Source organism: Salminus brasiliensis, chromosome 6, assembly GCF_030463535.1.
Source record: "Salminus brasiliensis chromosome 6, fSalBra1.hap2, whole genome shotgun sequence".
Classification (NCBI taxonomy): Eukaryota; Metazoa; Chordata; class Actinopteri; order Characiformes; family Bryconidae; genus Salminus; species Salminus brasiliensis.
The window spans coordinates 21,904,512-21,925,819 of NC_132883.1; the positions used below are offsets into that span (position 1 = coordinate 21,904,512).

The 21,308-nt window shown below is 41.7% G+C and overlaps 1 protein-coding gene across 1 annotated transcript in view; it reads left to right on the forward strand.

The window, feature by feature from the left end:
• The window catches only part of dtx1 (deltex 1, E3 ubiquitin ligase), a 37,352-nt gene continuing 16,044 nt past the window's right edge, over positions 1 to 21,308 (forward strand). Inside the window, exons 1-3 of the mRNA XM_072682026.1 lie at positions 1 to 296; positions 3,679 to 4,534; positions 20,132 to 20,861. Of these exons, the coding sequence (XP_072538127.1) occupies positions 4,273 to 4,534; positions 20,132 to 20,861 (992 nt within the window). The 5' untranslated portion in view covers positions 1 to 296; positions 3,679 to 4,272. The remainder of the gene's footprint in view (positions 297 to 3,678; positions 4,535 to 20,131; positions 20,862 to 21,308) is intronic.

A 21,308-nucleotide genomic window follows, 5' to 3' on the forward strand; every position in this document is an offset into this window, starting at 1 on the left:
TTACGCGCTAGGAATGGCAGATCCAGAAGCAACAGCCTCGCTGTAGGGGCTCACAGCCGAGACAGCGGGCAGCAGCTAATGCGAATTATCGCAAACACACGCTCAATACACCTAGCTAACCGTCGGAGTAGGCTTTTTTTTCTTTCTTTCACATTGAAGACAGTTATGTGTGCAATTGTCGGTAAATACAGCCGGTTTATTTGGCCGCGCGAATCTTTTCTGGAATTGAACATCTCTGCGCGCGGCTGGAGCTCGTCGTCAAGGGAACGTTGATATTTTTCGCTTCGACCTCACGGGTGAGAAGACCTCGGCTTATATTTTGATTTATTTCTTTAGCTACATAAAAAGCACAATTCGGTTTAACAAACCGCAGCTACTGTGGATAAAAACGCGTCCAACCTGAAGCCCGTGGCGGGGCTACGTGCACAGGCTAGCCACGGCTTCTCACACCGCTCGTTCTTAGAGATTCATGCCTAGCAAACGGCTAATGACGCTGAAAATTGAGAGGCAAAAGGTTGGACGACGTGACTCCTGCTATGCGCTACTGACGGGGTTAGCTAGCGACGTTTCTGATGAACAGCAATATTAAACCCGAATAGGGGGCTTAGGGGGGTTCAGACCGAGAATTATAGATACAGGTCCTGGATCCAACTGGACACCAACAGCCTAGTTTTCTGAGTTATCACAGAGCAGGCGTGTGTGTGTGTGTGTGGGCATTGCTCACGCGCACACACGCAGAGCCGTTCTCATATAGCTGTGCTCAGATGGCTGGGAGATGGGTAACGGGTTGCAGGTATCAGAAACAGCGCTCCCCCCCTCCCTTTTTTTTTAAATTTATTTATTTATTTTTTTGGTTGGAAGTGCGGCTTCGCCTCCGTTAGTGAAGTTCGAGATGGAGGTGGACCTTTAAATGCCGTCTAATCGCGGAATGACAGAGCGGGGAATTCTGCTTCGTGCGCGGTGACCTCGAAACGAGGCCAGGCGATGTGCTGTGTGATCGGGCTGATTTGCGTAATGTGGGAGAAACAGACAGGCAGTCACAACAACGTTTGCTAGATTTTCCCCTTGCGCATCACAGGGCATTTCACAACCGCACAAACTCAGCTGATAGGGAGAAAAAGACTGCCTGCCTCTGAATGAGCACTCTGTTATTCAGGCCACAGTTTCAGAGACGTGTCTTTTCCCCTCTATCTCTCTCTGTCTTTCTCTATCTCTCTCTGTCTCTCTCTGTCTCTCTCTGTCTCTCTCTCTCCAGCTCCCTCTCGCTCTTCAACTCTCTCAGTTCAGTGTAGGATGCTTCATTTTCCAGTATTTTAGTTAAAAGTAGTGAACAGATGGGTGGAGGTTGTTCCTTAGACGCTGCGTTCAAAAAGAAGATGATAACTTTAATAATTAAAAAATTAGGATCTGACAATGTTCCAGATTTTGATATAGATATCGGAATTGAACGGACAAGGTGGCATCGTGCAGTCTCTGTAGATGATGGTCTGAAAATAACCAGTCTTTTCCCCTCTATCTCTCTCTATCTCTCTCTATCTCTCTCTGTCTCTCTCTGTCTCTCTCTCTCCAGCTCCCTCTCGCTCTTCAACTCTCTCAGTTCAGTGTAGGATGCTTCATTTTCCAGTGTTTTAGTTAAAAGTAGTGAACAGATGGGTGGAGGTTGTTCTTTAGATGCTGCGTTCAAAAAGAAGATGATAACTTAAAAATAAAAAATTAAAAAATTAGGATCTGACAATGTTCCAGATTTTGATATAGATATCAGAATTGAACGGACAAGGTGGCATCGTGCAGTCTCTGTAGATGATGATCTGAAAATAACCAGTCTTTTCCCCTCTATCTCTCTCTATCTCTCTCTATCTCTCTCTGTCTCTCTCTCTCCAGCTCCCTCTCGCTTTTCAACTCTCTCAGTTCAGTGTAGGATGCTTCATTTTCCAGTGTTTTAGTTAAAAGTAGTGAACAGATGGGTGGAGGTTGTTCTTTAGACGCTGCGTTCAAAAAGAAGATGATAACTTAAAAATAAAAAATTAAAAAATTAGGATCTGACAATGTTCCAGATTTTGATATAGATATCGGAATTGAACGGACAAGGTGGCATCGTGCAGTCTCTGTAGATGATGGTCTGAAAATAACCAGTCTTTTCCCCTCTATCTCTCTCTATCTCTCTCTATCTCTCTCTATCTCTCTCTGTCTCTCTCTGTCTCTCTCTCTCCAGCTCCCTCTCGCTCTTCAACTCTCTCAGTTCAGTGTAGGATGCTTCATTTTCCAGTGTTTTAGTTAAAAGTAGTGAACAGATGGGTGGAGGTTGTTCTTTAGATGCTGCGTTCAAAAAGAAGATGATAACTTAAAAATAAAAAATTAAAAAATTAGGATCTGACAATGTTCCAGATTTTGATATAGATATCGGAATTGAACGGACAAGGTGGCATCGTGCAGTCTCTGTAGATGATGGTCTGAAAATAACCAGTCTTTTCCCCTCTATCTCTCTCTATCTCTCTCTATCTCTCTCTGTCTCTCTCTCTCCAGCTCCCTCTCGCTCTTCAACTCTCTCAGTTCAGTGTAGGATGCTTCATTTTCCAGTATTTTAGTTAAAAGTAGTGAACAGATGGGTGGAGGTTGTTCCTTAGACGCTGCGTTCAAAAAGAAGATGATAACTTAAAAATAAAAAATTAGGATCTGACAATGTTCCAGATTTTGATATAGATATCGGAATTGAACGGACAAGGTGGCATCGTGCAGTCTCTGTAGATGATGGTCTGAAAATAACCAGTCTTTTCCCCTCTATCTCTCTCTATCTCTCTCTGTCTCTCTCTGTCTCTCTCTCCAGCTCCCTCTCGCTCTTCAACTCTCTCAGTTCAGTGTAGGATGCTTCATTTTCCAGTATTTTAGTTAAAAGTAGTGAACAGATGGGTGGAGGTTGTTCTTTAGACGCTGCGTTCAAAAAGAAGATGATAACTTAAAAATGAAAAATTAAAAAATTAGGATCTGACAATGTTCCAGATTTTGATATAGATATCGGAATTGAACGGACAAGGTGGCATCGTGCAGTCTCTGTAGATGATGGTCTGAAAATAACCAGTCTTTTCCCCTCTATCTCTCTCTATCTCTCTCTGTCTCTCTCTGTCTCTCTCTCCAGCTCCCTCTCGCTTTTCAACTCTCTCAGTTCAGTGTAGGATGCTTCATTTTCCAGTGTTTTAGTTAAAAGTAGTGAACAGATGGGTGGAGGTTGTTCTTTAGACGCTGCGTTCAAAAAGAAGATGATAACTTAAAAATAAAAAATTAAAAAATTAGGATCTGACAATGTTCCAGATTTTGATATAGATATCGGAATTGAACGGACAAGGTGGCATCGTGCAGTCTCTGTAGATGATGGTCTGAAAATAACCCCAGCCTCTTCTCTGCTGCTCTTTCTTGCTCTCTGTTGTCTTCTGTTTTATCTCCCCCGCTCTTTCCTCCAGTCCTCTAGTTGTCTCTATCAATCTGTCATCTGCTTGTATGATTCTGAGCAGACCTGCTGGTGCTTTCCCCTTTCTGTGCCCTGTTACAGTAAAAGGCCTCCAGATTTAGGGGTTCCAAAAGCGACTAGTTCGTCAGTGCTTATTGCTGGCTTTAAAATAGGCCTAAGTATTTTTGTAATTGCTGTGATGGCTCATTCTCTCCCTTTGCTGTTTCTTCCCTCAGAGTCGGGACAGGCTGCTGGAGATCAGGCTCAACGGAGATAAGCAGAGAATACCATCATCATCTTTGAAGACTGTTTTCCTGATAGGCCTGAGGACCTACAACCACGCTCAGTGTAAAAGCAGGGCTGTGTATAATTTTGCTCTTCTCATTGCACTCAAAGCTGTTGTTTTGTGGAGAGGCCAAGTTGCAAAGCCTTTGTGGTGATCATGGCTGTCCCAACAGAAAAGAACAGAGAGCCTGTTTTGACCCAGACTAAACTTGACTTTGACCATCTCCACAGACTTTGAATTTAAAGAGGGCAGAGTAGTCTGTCTCTGTCCTCTCAGAGTGCTCCAGGCAGTGACCTTCAGGAACCTTTTTCGACCCTGCTGGGAGAAGCATTGCTTTTATTTCATTATAACCCTTTTCATTAAGAGTGTTTTTCTGACTTTTATGCTATAATTGTAGGACACGTCAAGTCTGATAGCACCAGAAGGAAGTGGAATCTTTTGGACTATGTCTGAGACGCTGCCGCTCAGGCACTTGGCTTTAACCTTCTTGATCTGACGCGTGAGAAGGTGCACGCTTCTCCCGACATTGTGTAAAGGTTTGGAGATGGCTCGACCTGGTTCAGGAGTGCTGGTGTCGGTCGGAGGGGGCCTGGGATATTCCTCTCAGAGCATGGCTCGCGTGGTAGTGTGGGAGTGGCTAAACGAACATGGGCGATGGAGACCGTACAGCGCAGCTGTGTGCCACCACATTGAGAACATTCTAAAGGGCGACGCACGTGGGACCGTCATTCTGGGCCAAGTGGACCCCCAACTGTCGCCCTACGTTATTGATCTGCAGTCAATGCACCAGTTCAGGCAGGACACAGGTGAGGCAACACACACACACACAACACACACAGTTTGTTTATATACAGTGTCAAGACATTCAGTCATGTCTCATACAACTGGTAGATTCAAATTATGTCACAAAGTGGCTAAAATGTGATTTAAAAAAAATGAGCTGGATCAAATGGAGATACAAGGTTTCTCCACAACTTCAATGATATATACTGTATCTCTCACCACTGTTGGGCAAACACCTCATATCTCCAAAAACAGCGGATTTACAGGAGAAGACGTTGCAAAAGTTCAAAGGAGGTCAAATGTAACAAAGATTTTGTTGCTAGTAAGACTTTAATATTATTGTATATTAAACTGTTCACATTTAAATTAATTATATTTTTATTATACATTTTTCATGAATGAGAAATGATTGCATATGGATGAGTGTTATGATTTATACTTATGTTTTAAGTAATAGCTTAGTATTTACGCTGAAAGATTCCACACTAACTGATGTACATTTGGGGATAATAACTGTGATACTGTCCAAAAAACGTGTTGAACCAAGTTGTGCTTGTCTAAATGGGCTTTCTAAAGTGCTGCAACAGCCGTTCTTTGGTTTTGGGGTTAAAAAGAATGCTGATACTGCTGTATCAGTATACTCCCAGTGTATTTGTGCATGTCATCACTGATGCAAAAAACACTTCGCATGTCCCTCATCTTGACAGTTTCTGTAAACACATGAACACATAATGACATTTTCCAATAGTGTATAATAAAGCTGTAAAAAGTAAAAGCAGTAACATAAATGTCATTATAACGTTTTGAAATGACAGTGATGATGTCATTTGCATGTTTGTTTAGGCTTGCTGTGTTAAGTAGTGGTTAGAAAGAGGGCAAGGAAGCTGCAGAAGGACTGTAAGAGAGCATGTGTGTGAGGAAGAACGAGAAATATGGAACACTGTTCAGAGATTTCAGCTAGATATGGTGTGGTCACACATGTGGCCAGGGTGTATGTAACTTTGTTGAAGTGTAAAATTTAGCCTCAGCTGAAAGATGGTGATTTATCCTGAATTATATGTATGCATGCTTATTTTAGGTGTCCTGGTTCTTCCAGATGGAGTGCTCTTAATAGAGTGAGTCGAAATTAGTGTGTGTAAGTGTGTGTGTGTGTGTGTGTGTGTGTGTGTAAGAATGTGAGCTTGTGGTATTTCTTTAGGCTGAAAATGTACAGTGGCTAATGTGTGGCAGCTGAGCTGCATTGCCAATTTTCCATCTTTCATGCAAACATATATCCACCAAGAGATTCTGTTAATCAAACACTCAACCGTGTTTGCATTCGATTGTGCTTCATGAAAAGAACAGTTCTGATCCAGAAAAAGGGGACTGGTGCTCATGTATTGACAGTGTCACTTCTGTCAAACGTGTGAAAATTGTTCCGAATCAGAAGCCTTGGATAGAAGCAGAGGTGTAAAATTTTGCTTTCAGATTGGGTGATGCTGAGGCCTACATGGACTATAGATCACCCCCCCCCCCACACACACACACAGCAGTGCTTAATCAGTTCTCTTTTTTGACCACAGCAATGGACAGTGCACCGCATAGGGAGGGCCTTCTTACAATGACAACTCCCTCACACATCCCACAATTGATGTTCATGCAGTACTGAGCAGAGTAAATACACATAAAGCTGAAAGCTCTGATGGCGTCCCTAGATGTATCGCTGAGAGCATGTGCAAGACAGTTAGCCTGGTCTTTCTTTACTGAAAACCGGTCACTGGCCCAGGCTACTGTTTTCACATGCTGAAATAAGTGTGCCTGCTGCTTTCCCTGTGACATACTTAATAAAGTGCTTTGAGACACAGGTTCTCAGTCATCTGAAGGCGACTCCTCCATCACTGGATCCTCACCAGTTTGCATACCACATGAAAAGATAGGCAGAGGATGCCATGCCCAGGACTCCCCATTTTGCCCTGACCCACCTATATCCTATAATGCTGTTCATTGACTTCTGTTCATTTCTACCAGGCTGGTCACCATGCTCAGTGATCTGGGAATTGCAGGCCGCAGTCTGTGATGTTTGGCAAACCACATGTCCTCCGGCCTTACTTTAAACTCCGGACGGCCAAAGAGCTGTGCGCTGAGCCCTTCTCTCTATTTACCCACGACTTCTATACCTCTGTATAGATCCAACATCATCATCAAGTTTGCACATGACACCACAGTGGTCGACCACATCAGGGATAATGAATTGGCCTATTGGGAGCAGATCCAGCATCTGGCAGGTCGGTATTCCACAAACAACCTCTCCCTAAATAGGGAAAGTAGAAGAAATCAAAGGCTGCACACACTCTCCTGTGGGACAGAGGTGGAGCGTGTCTCCATCTTCAAGTTCCTTGGCCTCCACATCTGTGAGGATCTTTCATGGACACTCAATGACTGCATTAACCATCATCTGGTTAACCACTTCTTTAGGAGACTGAGGAAGAACCATCTTTATTCTCAGATCCTCACAAACTTTTACCGCTCCACTATAGAGAGTGTGACCAAACTGTGTGAATGTGTGGCACGGCAGCTCCACCGTGGTGGTGAAAAATGCTCAGCATGTCATTGGCTCCTTGCCGTTGGAGATATTCACCACCAGTGCTGTGTGCGCAGAGCATGCAGCATCACCAGATTCAACCTGTTCAGCGGATTGTGATCTGCTAATTCGGTGCACTCCAGGGTTTGCATGGCAGACTTCTGATTTGCTCCTCAGTACTACATGAGATCTTCTTCCCAATAGGGAATAAAGAGGTTAAGCTAAGTTTGTTAGCACAATTTCAGCTAGTAGAACAAATGCTTTCTCCACATTCAACACAAAATGCCATTTTTAATGACTACTGCACTTTCACAGTTATTCCAGCCCTTCATGACAAGTGTCTCCCTTTTACTGTTAGGACCTGGTACAGATGCACCAGACACCAGCTTCTGGCAGTGTTCCTGAGGAATCGTAGCTCATTCCTCATGTATTGAAGGATGTTGGGGATCATTGTCTAATTAGAAGGTCCAATTACACACAAGCTTCAGCTTCCTCACAGCAGGCATGATGTTGTGAGGAAGGATTCCTGATTTCCTGATAATTGATTGTAGCCATCTTGCCCTGCACACACTGCAGGTCTCCAGAGCCAGAGGAAGGTTGGTGTGGCGCAACAGATAACACCACTACCTGCCACTGAGCTACCACACCACGTGGGCGACTGAGGTTCGATTCCCAGTCTGGGTGACAATGCTGTTCTGCACCAATAAGAGTCCTTGGGCAAGACTCCTAACACTACACTGACCCACCTCTGTAATATGGTTAACCTTGTAAGTTGCTCTGTAGAGCGTCTGCTAAATGCCATAAATGTAAATGAAGCAAGTCAGAGCATCACAGAGCCACCGCCATACTTCACTGTATGCAGGATGTTCTTTTTAGCGTAGTCAGTGTTTCTTTAACTGTGAACTTGTGAACTATGCTTCCAGCTGTGCTTCTATCAGAACATTCAGTGTCTTTGCTCGTATTTTGGTCTCATCTCTGAACCTTGCGGAAAACTCTCTCCACGTAGTTCTAACATGCAATCAAACGTCACAGACAACAAACCTCTATTTGGGATTTGATGTGTTGATGTATCTCAAACACCTGATGCAACTAAAGAAGATTTACCACTTGGTTTGCGAATGTTTGCTCTAATGAGGGATTCCATTCAGGGGGTTGAATAATTCTGGAGTAATCATTAAAAGCTGCATTTTGTGTTTAAATAGTTGTTTGATTGTTTGTTTTGACATTGGGAATTATTATTGAACATTAGAAGCTGTCTGAGTTGTAATTATATTATCATTAGGGACAATACAGCTTACAGGCAAAGACTCTATATGGTACTCACATGTGGGATTTTACAACTGATTCTGGATATAAAATTAATGAGGGAATGTCCTTGATAAGTTCAGAATTCTGTTTCATTCCCATTTCGAACTTAATCCTGTTCAAGGAATTGTGAATGAAACACTGCTCTTCTCTGAAGTGCAGATTTCCGTGTTCTGGATAGGTTAGGCTTGATCTTTGGCCAGACAGAATTGATCCATGTGTGTCCCAAGGGGGGTGTTTGTGGCTCTGACTGCACTGCTGTAGATTCATCCTCTTTCACAACACACACACATACACACACACACACACACACACACACACACAAAACTGTGATTCATATGGTAATACTGATCATCGCAAATTGCTCTTTATATAGAAATATCATTATCAAAGTTCTTCTAGATCGCTAGGAAGGAAGGCATGTGCACTTGTGTGTGTGAGAGAGATCTATCTGTATAGCTTCTGTGGTTTCTGTGGTAAAAGTACAGCCTCATTTTCACAGCTCTCCTACTTATTGATGAGACGACTGTGAGAAACTCATCACACACAAAGTGCTTGCATATGTTTGTGTGTGCCGACCGACTTGAATAGCCTTGGTTTTTTTTGGAGCTTCTGTATGTGGTGTGTAGTTGTGAAATTTCTGCGTGTGAATACACGTTTGCTTACAGTGTGTGGTTGTTTGCACTCTTGTTTATGACATTTCTTTTTAGTATAGCTTCTCGTACCTCTGAAAGGAAACTAGCCTTTGCTTCCTGCATGTGTGTTGCAAGATGTACATGAGAAATAGCTTCTGAAAAATTATTACTGGACATTCTTGGTCTCACATTCTTGTTTTCAATATTGCTTACTCAGGTAATCTTCTTCATAAACTACTAGCCTATTAAATACATACTACTAATAATACATATACTAATAGATGCATGAGGTTAAATCAGTGCACAAAGGGCAATACTCAATTCAGAATCAATAAAAATATATTTATATAGTGCTTTTCACAACGCTGCAATCACATAGCAGCTTTACAGAGGTCTGGGTCCGAGCCCCTTTTGAGCAAGGTAGTGGCAACAGTGGAAACTCCCTCAGATCGAGAGATAGAAACCTTGTGAGGAACCAAGACTCAGAAGGGGAACCCATCCTCCTCTGGTCGACATCGGATAGCAAAATACTAAGCAAAAAATAATTAAAAAATGTCATAGAAGATGAAAACGTGAGTGAGATGATAAAGCCCATATACTGTGGTAAATGCTATATACAGTCAGAATATCACACATTTGTATCTTTAGTGTATCAGTATCCCAAAATATTTTAGTTTACATTAATGCAAATACATGTGTGCTTTGAGTTGATGACTTATTAAATTATAAATTATTTTAAGCAACACTATATATCACTATATATTAAAATAGCTTCAGAGTTGTTGTAATGCTCCAGTGACCTGTAATAGGGAGAATAGCGTCAATGTCGTTGCTACTCCAGGCTCAGAATAGTATGTTATAACCGCAGTATGTTACTTTGGTGAAGGGGGCAGGATAAAACTTGCGAGAACGGTGTAAAACTGCGTAACCCAAGTTATATTAGAGTCATACTTGTGTAAAATCTGGCAATAGTACACTACCACGTCAGTCCACACGCTCTTTCACTTTCAGTGACAGTCCTGTATCTTTCAGCTTGTCTAGAAATACATGGCCTGTAGTGGTTGCTCAAAGTGAAAATTACACTTCCTGACAGTAAAGGGAGCCCAGAAGCAAGAAATGCCTTTAAGACATTGCTTTAAATCACAACAGGGCAGAAGAATAATCTCTACATAGTCTGTATCTGTTTGGGTTTGAGTTAGTTAGTTAGTTCGTTAGTTGGTTAAATATCAAATTATGTACTATGCTCAGAGTCTAGTTTGTCTTAATGGTTGTGATGCCATGATGCTCAGTCCAAACAGACCTGTGAAATTCCATAATTACATCTGAATCGGCTTCTTACTGTGACCTTTCCCACCAGGCTCATCCAAGCCAGATTCTTTTGCGTGACAGGGTAGTTAACAAATCGATAAAAGTGTACACAGGGAAACAAGCAGTAGTACCAGAGTAAAACCTTGGTAAAACCGCAGTTAATCGGTTGGAATGAGCAAACATGTAACCATGTAGCTCTGTTTCCTGTTAACATCACAATAAATCTGCAGCTGAAAGTTGGTGATTGATTACATGGTTTGAACCTATGATCTAGTTTTTACGCATGTCATGTGACATCACTGTGGTCACAACACCAAACACTGTAGGACAAAGTTTACAGTGTTAAACTGCCAAGAAATCTTTTGGAGATGGGTTGTGCACCAAATACGCAGATGTATCTTTAAACCAGCGGTGGCACCACACCTTTAAAATTAGTTTTGGCAGTTGATCCCCATGCGGCCGCTCTGAAATGAAGTACCTTGCGGCCTCGGTTTCCACTTTGCTCATTAGAAACAACAGCCAAACATGCTCTTAGAGGGGGGCAGTTCTGTCAGTGCAGTCTCAAGGTGAATTTTAATCAGGCACAGAGACAGTCTGTCCCACAACACCTTGATCATTCCCCCCAAACTCCTGGCCATATTCTCGGGTCGTGGTATACTATATCAAAAATGTTGGGTGTACTACAAAACGAGTAACCAACTTTCAAATGGCTTTTTGGTTTTATTCTAGTTTATTCTGGTTTATGTTCAATTATGTTCAATTATAATTATTATTAGACAGTAATGCCAATGTATGCCATTGTTGATTGTATTAGTAATCAAATAATCTAGGAATTATTTTGGTGATTAAACAGACCAAAATTAATTTAACTTGAAAAATCAAACATGCAGAATCCCCTGCAAAATGCAGTACTGAAATAAGATACTAGGAAGCATAAAATCTTATGACAATTTACAAAACTCAGTGGATTTGATACAAAACAGTGGTCTTAATGCTCTGAAATGTGACTGAAATGTGACTTTTTTACCTTAATGCTAACTACCACTAATGTCCAACTAAGCAATTTGTGATGAGTGGGCCAACAGAATTGGTCCAAATGTATGTGAAGTAAAAGAAGTTAAAATGAACTAATGGGCTAAGCACAAGCTAATGCATTAGTCCTGAGCTAACACACTGTACACAACATACTGTAAAAGGCCCAATCTAACATGTTTACTGTGAGCTAACATGCTAGCCCTGAGTTAGCATACTCATTATAAGCAAATGAAAATGCTCCTGTCTGTTGAATGTGTTGTTTGATGACTGTGTGCATCAAATCAAGAGCCATGTCTTGTTGCCATTGAATAAATATGTGAGAGAAATTGTAAAAGTGAATCATTCCAACTATATTTTATGAAAAAAAATATTCTATATTATATAGAGGTGTTTAATAATGCTAATTTCCATTTAGAGCATCCATGGGAATTGTGCGTCCATACTTGATTCATGATTCATGGCAGTTTGACACAGAGTAAACAGAATAAAATAATTATATAAACAAATGATAAAGACATAATATATTATCATGTCACATAGAACTCATGAATCTAAATGTAGCCAAACTCAACCCCCCCTTTTAATGACGTAAAGGTGAAAGTAACCTTTGAAGGAGGGGAAGCTTAATGAGGCAGATATTTTCATAGCTTGTTTAACCTTCCGGTTATGTTGAGGGTGGTCAAAATGACCCATTTCAGAGGTTAACTTATCCCTTTTCCCCGCCAGTTGTTTGTATTAGACACACACTGTTCAGGTCATATAGAACATTTAATAGAGCCTACAAAGGGTAAAACTATAAAATATAGACCGGAAGTGGTTGTATTTTGTCAGTTATGCTAGTAATGACTAGTCAGGTGAAGAGGGCAGTAAGCTAAAAGGCTGCCTATCCGGACCACCTTGTCCAACATCCATACTTCAGTGTTATCACACTGGCTACCGACCTCGTCCAACATTGCTATCTCAGTGATATATCACTGGCTGCTAGCCTAACCATCATCACTACCTCGGTAATAGCACACTGGCCAACACTGCTAACACCCTAATAGCAAAAATATTTTTTTTCTCGTTTTGGGCTTTAAAATAGTTACTATGTCAGATTAGACAGTTATCAGTATATGGTCTTTCCATGTCCTGGTTGGGAGACAACAATGTATGTTTAACGTTGATTAATCATTGTTCACGTCCATGCACGTCCACCTCAGGGTCAAGAAGTTCAGCCATGGTCGAATAAGCTTCTATATTTATTTGCTCTGCCTTCCATTTTCCTGTACCACAATTTAACATAATAGAGGCCACATGTTAACAAGGACAGCACCAGAGCTTTGCGTGTTCATAGTCCATGAAATGAATGTTCATGAGGTGATGGGTTCTGGTCCTCCTACATCTTAAGGCTCAGAAGACAATACTTGAGTCCTTCAAAAGGCACTTACATAAAACTGCACATGAAACATAATAGATGTCATTTCATGCCACAGCACCTTTTTCGAAATAAAGAGCAGATATTTTGTCTGCCGTTGGTGATAATATGCAGCCAGTGGCAGTCTAGTCTAGGCTTGCCTATTTTTCTTGTTTCATTTCCAATCTGCTTGTTGGATATCTTATTAATGCTTACATCATCCAACCTCATTCTGCCTTATTTTTTAAACGGAAAAGTGACCAAATACAACATTCAGTTTAGTTGCAGAGTGACAAAGTGAACATTGCGCAGTTTTAAATCAGTCATGTAATAAATATTAAACCATGACTCGACCGACTGGTTGACTAATGATCAAGTGGTTGCTGTTTGTATCTGGATCTGTGGCCCACCTACCAAGCTAGCCTTTGCTTACCTAGCTCGTATACAGATCCGCCGAGTACCGGACAGCCTTGTGTCTGAAAAAGCTAAAGTGAAGTAAAGTGACACAATACAATTTAATACAAAATCAATACAAAAGTGTCAGTTCTATCAAAACGATGGGACTGTGCTGCGCGCAAGGTTGTATATAGTTCTGTGAATGGGTTCTTCCAAGATCTGATCCAGCAAGACCCTTTATCCATTTGAAAGTTCTTCACACCCACACACCACTATTGCAAACATTGCTCAGAGAACCATTTTCCCCATATTCCTTGGACATCTTGTTATAGGTTATAGAATAAAAAAACATACAGAGGAAATAAAGTGTACTGACGCTACATTATGGGGCTGAGAGTATCAGACGCTGCCCCTCGACATAATTGGCCAGTTCCTGTCTAGGATCTAGACCAGGCCTCCGGGTTTAGCAGCCTCAGGATCGGGAGAGTTAAGTGTGAGAAAGGCGGAGGTGTTCAGCGCTGTAGTTGAGAGCTTTATGGTGGGATGGTGGGGGCTTTCCACCAGTCACAGTGTGTGTGAAAAAAAAGAATATTTTGTGGGTGTGGGAACTCCAGTGTGACTTGCTTTAAACATGCACACCTCTTAAAGCCACAACGCAGATAGAAATCTACGGTTTGGTGACCACATGTCAGGTCTTTGCTGGTTTCTGATGATTAGCACAGAGCAGTGCGTGTCGATTTATGAAGCTGCCCTAATTGAAGAATTCTCAGTCTTTTAAAAATGCTGCTCCATTCTTTTTTTCCCCTTACAAACAAAATAAAAACTTTTATTTTGCCTTTTGCAGATCAATTCATCTTGTACCTAACTAACTTTTTGAACTGAGTTTGACCAGAGGTGCCCAAAGTCTTGCTTGCCAGTATAGATCTACATTTTTGTGTTTCAAATGTTGTGTGAGTTACAGATACAGACTTGTTATGGGTATGATTTTGCAGCCGAACAATGTGAAGAATGCCCTGCAAAAGTAAGCAAACACCATGAGCTGCATTCATCTGCTATCACAAAATGACCAATACATGCAGCAAATACAGAACGTCGGCAATAGTAAAGAGATAGGAAATAAGGGTTATGTAGTGGTCAGACACATACACACACACACACACACACACACAAATAAATCCTAACAGGATATTACTCTCTCATGCACACTTAAGTTTCCCCTGAATCCCACAGTCAGTGATTACTTAACATCTGTGTAACTCTATACAAGCTTCACATGGTCAAGAATTACACAGTCACACGAACAAACACCATGTCCTTCCTGCAGGAAATCCCACAGAGACATTTCTCTTCCTGTAAGACTTTGTGGCCACTTTCACCATTTCTGCCCATCTGTACGTCTGTAAAATCTAAGTGTGACACATTTCCTCACAGTAACTACAAACATATGAGGTTAATGCTTCACTAAGTAACACACAGTAATACTATGTAACACACTGTTAGGATTATTGAGTGACTCCCGCTTTCTGCTCTTTCTCGCACTCAATTATGGGTGGGGACTATGGTCATTATGGACATTTTCATAGTACATTATATACATTACATTGTTTTGTATTTCTGAAATAAGTGAACGAGTTGGAATGAAAAAATTGCAGCACAGCCCTATTGGTGACAACCCTTCTTAATGACAATATGTGGGGCTTACTAAGGCACAGGAACAAGGTAATTCATTTGTTTCCATAATTTTAAAAAGCTACAGGAATGAGATTCTTCAGTTATGATAAGTTGTGGCCATGACATTTCCACCCGTCTCACGCTAATGGTAACAGCATGATTAAGTCGTGGCAATGACTAAGGCATGGGAAAAAGATAGTTAAGATAATTAACTTGTTGCTGCAGTTCGTGAGAATGAGATAATGAACCTAGGATTGGCGGTGTAATGGAAATACTTGAGGCGTAAAAGAGCCGCAAGGTGGGGATGCTGTAGGAGCTCACTGATTGTTGACGGCAGGCTCTGCAAACTGGTGGAGAAAAAAGCAAGCCCATCCGTAGTTGCTCTAGTTGCAGTCTACTAAGTATGGCAAAAAAAAAAAACTGTCGAAAACACTCCTAAGACCATTGACTCAACTTTCAGCTCTCAGGTATGAGGCATACTGTGTGTGATTTAAGCCTCAGTTAGTTGAAACGCGGCCTGTGCTAGCCACCTTATCTCTGCCTTGATAGGCCGATGCCAGTCCAAACACTGCAGAACCTGTCTCATTCCACCTTTCTGTCTGACTGGTACTCGGTGGAGCTGTAGCCGAGCTAGTTAAACAAAGGCTAGCTCAGTCAATAGGCTACAGATGTGAAAAAAATAGCTATATTTTTTTAATTCAGCTTTCTGTCCTATCAACAGCAGCCGCTCGCTCATTTCTGTTAGCCAGACTTTAATTAAATGCTAATGAGACCCCACCCTCAAGATAATTAATTTGTGCTAATTAAGTAATGCCCATGATTTAGAAAGTTATAGGGACAAGAATTTTTGTCTTTTTTTTTTTTTGTCTTTTAATTTTCCCTTTAATGGCAATGTTTTGTTAGAAGGTTAGAAAAGTAGCCTTGTGACTGGAAGGTAGGTTTGGTCCCCTAAACTGACACAACTAAAGTGTCCTTAAGCAAGGCATCTAACCCCCCAGATGCTCCCCTGGTGCTGCAGATAGGGCTGCCCACCGTTCCGGGCATGTGTGCTCACTGTCCTCTAGGGTGTGTGTGTGTGTGTGTGTGTGTATGTGTATGTTTGCTGCCTGCATCAGTTAAAGGCAGAGGTCAACTGGGTAATTCTGTTCAGTTCTGTTCCAAACATGCAGTTGTTCAGGGATCTAGAAGTACACCTGCATATGTATTGATCCCATTTGACTCTTTGTGGTGTACTGTAAGAGTGTATTGTCATGTCCTTTATTCCCAGTATGATGTTAATCCCTAAAGAGGACAAACACACAAAAGTGTTCAAGGTCATTTTGTGTTTTTTTGTTTTTTGTGAACGTGAGTGAACACAGTTTCACAGCCTTCCACACCTCGTTTCCTGCTCTGTCTTTCCTTCACTAGGCTGTGAAGCAGTGATACTGAGACACGTGTGTGTCTGTTATGCAAAGGCTGAATTGTTCGCTGATGAGGAGGATATTTCAATCATCCTCTATGCAGCATCCCTCTCCTCTATGCACCCACACAGCCCTTCCCAGCCTACCAGTGTGCATATGCCTGTGTGACTATGAGTGTGTGTGTTGCAAAGCCCTTTTACGAGCCAGCTAGTTAGCAGAGAGTTACTGCAGAGCTTGCAGTTTAGCCACAACAGAAAAAGACTACAAAGTTACTGTACTCTGCTGTACCTGCAAGGCATTACTGCAGAGGATGCCGCACTCACACGTGTGAGTGTATCGTGATTCATGAGTGTACCATGCTAAAGGAAGTTAGTGTCGCCAAGTGTCGCTTGCCCTTATGACTGCCCAGTGTGAGAGTGTCAACATGTATTACACCCACCTCGCTGAACCACAAACACGTGTGTGTGTGTGTGTATGTTATGCAGCCTTTCACAAATACGCCAAATGCTAGAAAAAAAAAAACAACACAAGACGAACCCAGGTTTCCCACAATAGCATGCAAATCCAGTGTCTTACAGTTCAAGGTTTATGAGTTGCACGTGCTTATCTGTTAGTGTACCTATTAGTGTTTACCATGTATTCTTGATGCGACTGTGTACACCAAACCCTGCCCTTCTGTACTGTGATGGTTTGGTTTGCATTAGAGCGGGGCAATATAGTGATGTTTCATTTCACATCATCAAATTCTGTTATCGTGATACACAGTATGCTTTTCTAAGCATGTCAAGGGTATCATTAGCGCTTAATAAACACTGATCAACTGCATGTTGTTGTCGTTGCAAACAGTGTAACTAGGCTGGTTTATTGGATAAAGTGCATCACTGTATCTGTAAATCACTGTACTCAGTATGGGAGAGTATCTGAATAGTAGTTATTAAGAATCGTCGTTACTGACGTATGTAGTCTGTGATTAAATGCATCGTGACAAATGTATTTTAGAATTGTGATATAGTATAATTACCATATTGCCCAGCCCTAGTATGAACACACGTAGCATTACATCCCTAATTTATAAATTAATTCATATGAAAACACACTGGCTGCTATATATGGCCATCCAGGGTATACTAGGGCTGTGTATTGGCAACATACGGCGATGCGATTCGAATCATGTAACAGGGGTTATGATGAAATATATTTCTGTGTATTTCAATACTGTAGGATGTATTGTGATATTTTTAAATCAAATTGTAGGAGAACTGCATAAAATCAGACTAGGCAGTCAGAACAGTGGGATCTGAAGACAGTGTGTCTGTGTGACACTTCAGTGTGTCAATATTTTCTTACACCCCTAGTACATACAGTGTGTGGTATGCACAAGTTTGGTAAGATTAGTATGATTAGTATGGAGCCCTGCTGGAGACATCCCACATAAAAATGAAGTCATGGCTACAAAGTAAGGCTTGGGAACAAGATCTCGTCAGTTGCTCACAAAATAGGTGAAGCCTTTAAGAAGATAGCAAAGCTAGCTAGGTAGTTGTGTCTGTAGTTTGTAATGCTATTAAGGAATTGAGGTCATTCAAAAACATTCAGAGAGAACTACTTTGACAAGAGAACTGAACTGTTTGACTGTAAAAAATTTAACAGACTCTGGAGTGGTGGTGCACCGATCTGCACAAATATGACAATTATGGAAGAGCCATTAGAAGAAAAAAAATGATCTGCTCTTGGAAAGGATATATATAAAAATAGAAGTAAACGTATGTTTGGAGAGAGAAAAAGCATGCAGAATTTCATGAAAAGTACACCTTTCCAACTGTTAAGGACTGATCATGCTTTGAAATTGGGTTGCAGCCAGTGGCACTTTCACTGGTAGTGGATTCATTTAAATACCAGCAAATTCTGGAAGCAAACTTCACATAAAGAAACCTAAACTTCTACAGCAAGATAATGCACAATAGACTACTTTACAAGGCATAAACTAAAGGTTTTTCTATGACCTTCACAATAAACATAATTGAAAACCTGTGGCTAGACCTCAAATAGCAGTGTGTGCAAGACTGACCAAGAATTTCTCAAAACTAGAGTGTTACTAGAGAGTAGAGAAGTATCCCTCAATTCAGAATGGGTGTAAACCCCCTGAACAAGAATGGAAAGACTCTTAGCTCTTAGCTGGCTCCAAACAACACAAAATCATGGCGTAAACGTTATTGAAAACCTGTGGATAGACCTCAAATAGCAGTGTGTGCAAGACTGACCAAGAATTTCTCAAAACTAGAGTGTTACTAGAGAGTAGAGAAGTGTTTGTCAAAGAAGAATGGGTGTAAATCACCCAAACAAGAACTGAAAGACTCTTAGCTGGCTCCACACAATATTCCCATTTACTGCTCAAATTCAAGCCCTTTTCCTTTTTTGTTATTTCGAAACTGTAAAAGATGGAATTTAAAAAATGGAAATCATACTTAAAATAAGTAAGAAATATTTGATCTTTAAACTTAAGTGTTTTGGAAATCAAGCCATGGTTGCATGCCCCTGTATGCTTCCTGGATGTAAGGATATATGGGACAATGGATGGACTTGCTGTAGGTCACCACGCTCTCAGAGAAAGTATCTAAATTCATAGCACATATACACACCTACTGCATAATCCCATTCCCACACACGCAAACCTACATTTGAGTTAATGCGCTCCCTTTTTGTCCCTCTCTCTCTAGGCCTGAGCTACATTCAGACTTGCTTGTAAAATGTCATACTGATGTGCTTCCTCTGTATGGGACTTCATTAGTTCTTACGAACAAGCCTGTTTCTAGGCCATTAGCCCACCGTTTCCAAGCTCTTTGCACAACCAAATTAGGAAGGGCTTTTATGAGAGGCAAAACAATAACTTGCAGTGACTTTACAGGATGTCAGCACTGTCACTCAAATGGTCAAAGAGCATTAGACTCCCAATTTGTCCGGTAAGATGGTTGATACCAACTGCCGGAGAGGGAAAAGCCATCTAGCTTTTAAAATGATTTAAAAGTGATGAAATATTAATTGACCTAAGTAAACTTAGTACTTAACGTGCCTGTGGCATTTAGTGTTATTGATCTGCGCTACAGACAAACACACACACACACAGTCACATTTGTAGGCTCTGGAGACTAAATAAGTTAAATACAAATCCTTTTAAATGCATAATTACAATCAAAATGTGTGTCTGAAGCATTCAGGCTTTTAATTAAGATCTAATTGATGATTACAGGTTCATTGTCACAGTGAAACTAATGAGTGATGATCGTTCACTGTAATGGATCTTTTCATTTAAAATGTGAAAATGTGTTTAGTCTGGGTCATTCCGAAGCTGAACCCTCTGACTCATATTTGAACTAGACTTGATAGTGCAGTGTGGGTTGTAGCCTTGGGCAGTGCAGAAGTGAGATGTCTCCCTCTCCTTCTAAATGAAATTAGCCACTGAGCTGGAGTTGTGGGAATTCAAGGTCGGTCATGCTGATTCTGCTGATGTGTCTCGCGGAGACCCAGCCAGTGGCAGTGCTGTGATGCTAATGGTGTGTGTGCACTGGGGTTAATGTTGCGTTATGTATGTGCGTGGGTGTGCGTGTAAAGAGAATGTTGGAATGAGTTTGGCTGCAATGGTACAATAGAGGGCTTGTTTTTTCCTAGAAGTTTCCTTTTACTTTAATTTTTTTAAAGTTTCACCAAACACCTCTCAAGGACAGCAGAGTCCAACGACTACTCAACCATCAAATTAACTACTTAACCGTTAAATTAAGGGGTGTGTGAATGTGTATGTATGTGTGAGGAGATGATACCCCCGCTGTATGCTTGTAACTGCCCTTTAATGGTCTGATGGTTTGCCCAGCAAACTGGTGAGCACAAACTCAACCTTCTCTACTCCTCTTTTTCTCTTTCAGGCACAATGCGCCCAGTACAGCGGAACTTCTACGACCCGTCCTCAGCCCCTGGCAAGGGTGTGGTGTGGGAATGGGAGAACGACAATGGCTCCTGGACCCCTTATGACATGGAACTGTGCGTGAGCATCCAGAATGCCTACGAGAAGCAGCATCCATGGCTGGATCTCAGCTCGCTTGGCTTCAGCTACCTAGTAGACTTTGACAGCATGGCCCAGACCAACCGGCAGAGCCAGAGGAGGCGCCGCATCCGCCGCAGGATGGACCTGGCCTATCCCCTCATTGCCGGCTCCATCCCCAAATCCCAGTCGTGGCCCGTGGGCACCAGCTCCGGCACGCCCTGCTCTTGTCAGCAGTGCCTGTTGGTGCACAGCACACGCGCTGCCTCCAACGCCATCCTGGCCTCGCAGCAGAGGAGGAAGCTGTATGGCATGGCGGCTGGGGCAGGGGCCGGGGATCAGATGGCTCCTGCGGTGCGACAGAGCAAAACATTTGCTGGCACTTCCCTCTGGTCTTCCACAGCCGCAGTGGCAGGGGGTCACCATAACAACATAGCAGTAGGTGGGGGAGGAGGTGGGAAAGTGGAGATGAGTACGTTGAACTTTCCATGTGCTCCAGCACTCATGAACTTGCCAGCCACTCACACGCTGACAATTAATGGGCAGAACAATCTTAACCGTCCAGGAACACAGCGCATCGTGGTGTCCACTAGCCGTGGAACTATTCCACCAGGGTGAGAAACACAGGCATACACGCACAAGTTATTCATTGAAACATTGGCTTTCATAATAGTGATATTGCAGAAGTGTGCAAATGTGTATGAATGAATCTTTCATATGATCCAATCCCTGAACACGTCATCAGTATTTGAAAATACCCAAAATAGTGAAGTATTAAAATGCTACAATAATTGTCCTTCTAACCACACATTTTCTATTACTAAAGAGATATTAGCTCTATTAATAATAATAATCAAAATATTATGCATTTACTGTATTATTAGAAATCTAAAACAATGCTCCGTGTCATTTACCAGTGCTATAATTAGTAGTTAGATGTGAGTTAGCCTAAATGCATTGTTGGATATTATTTTAATAACGATTAGTTCTGCAATTCAGGCTAAGCTTGACTAAAACTGCAAAAACAGCATTTGTGCATCACATGTATGGTACATTTCAAC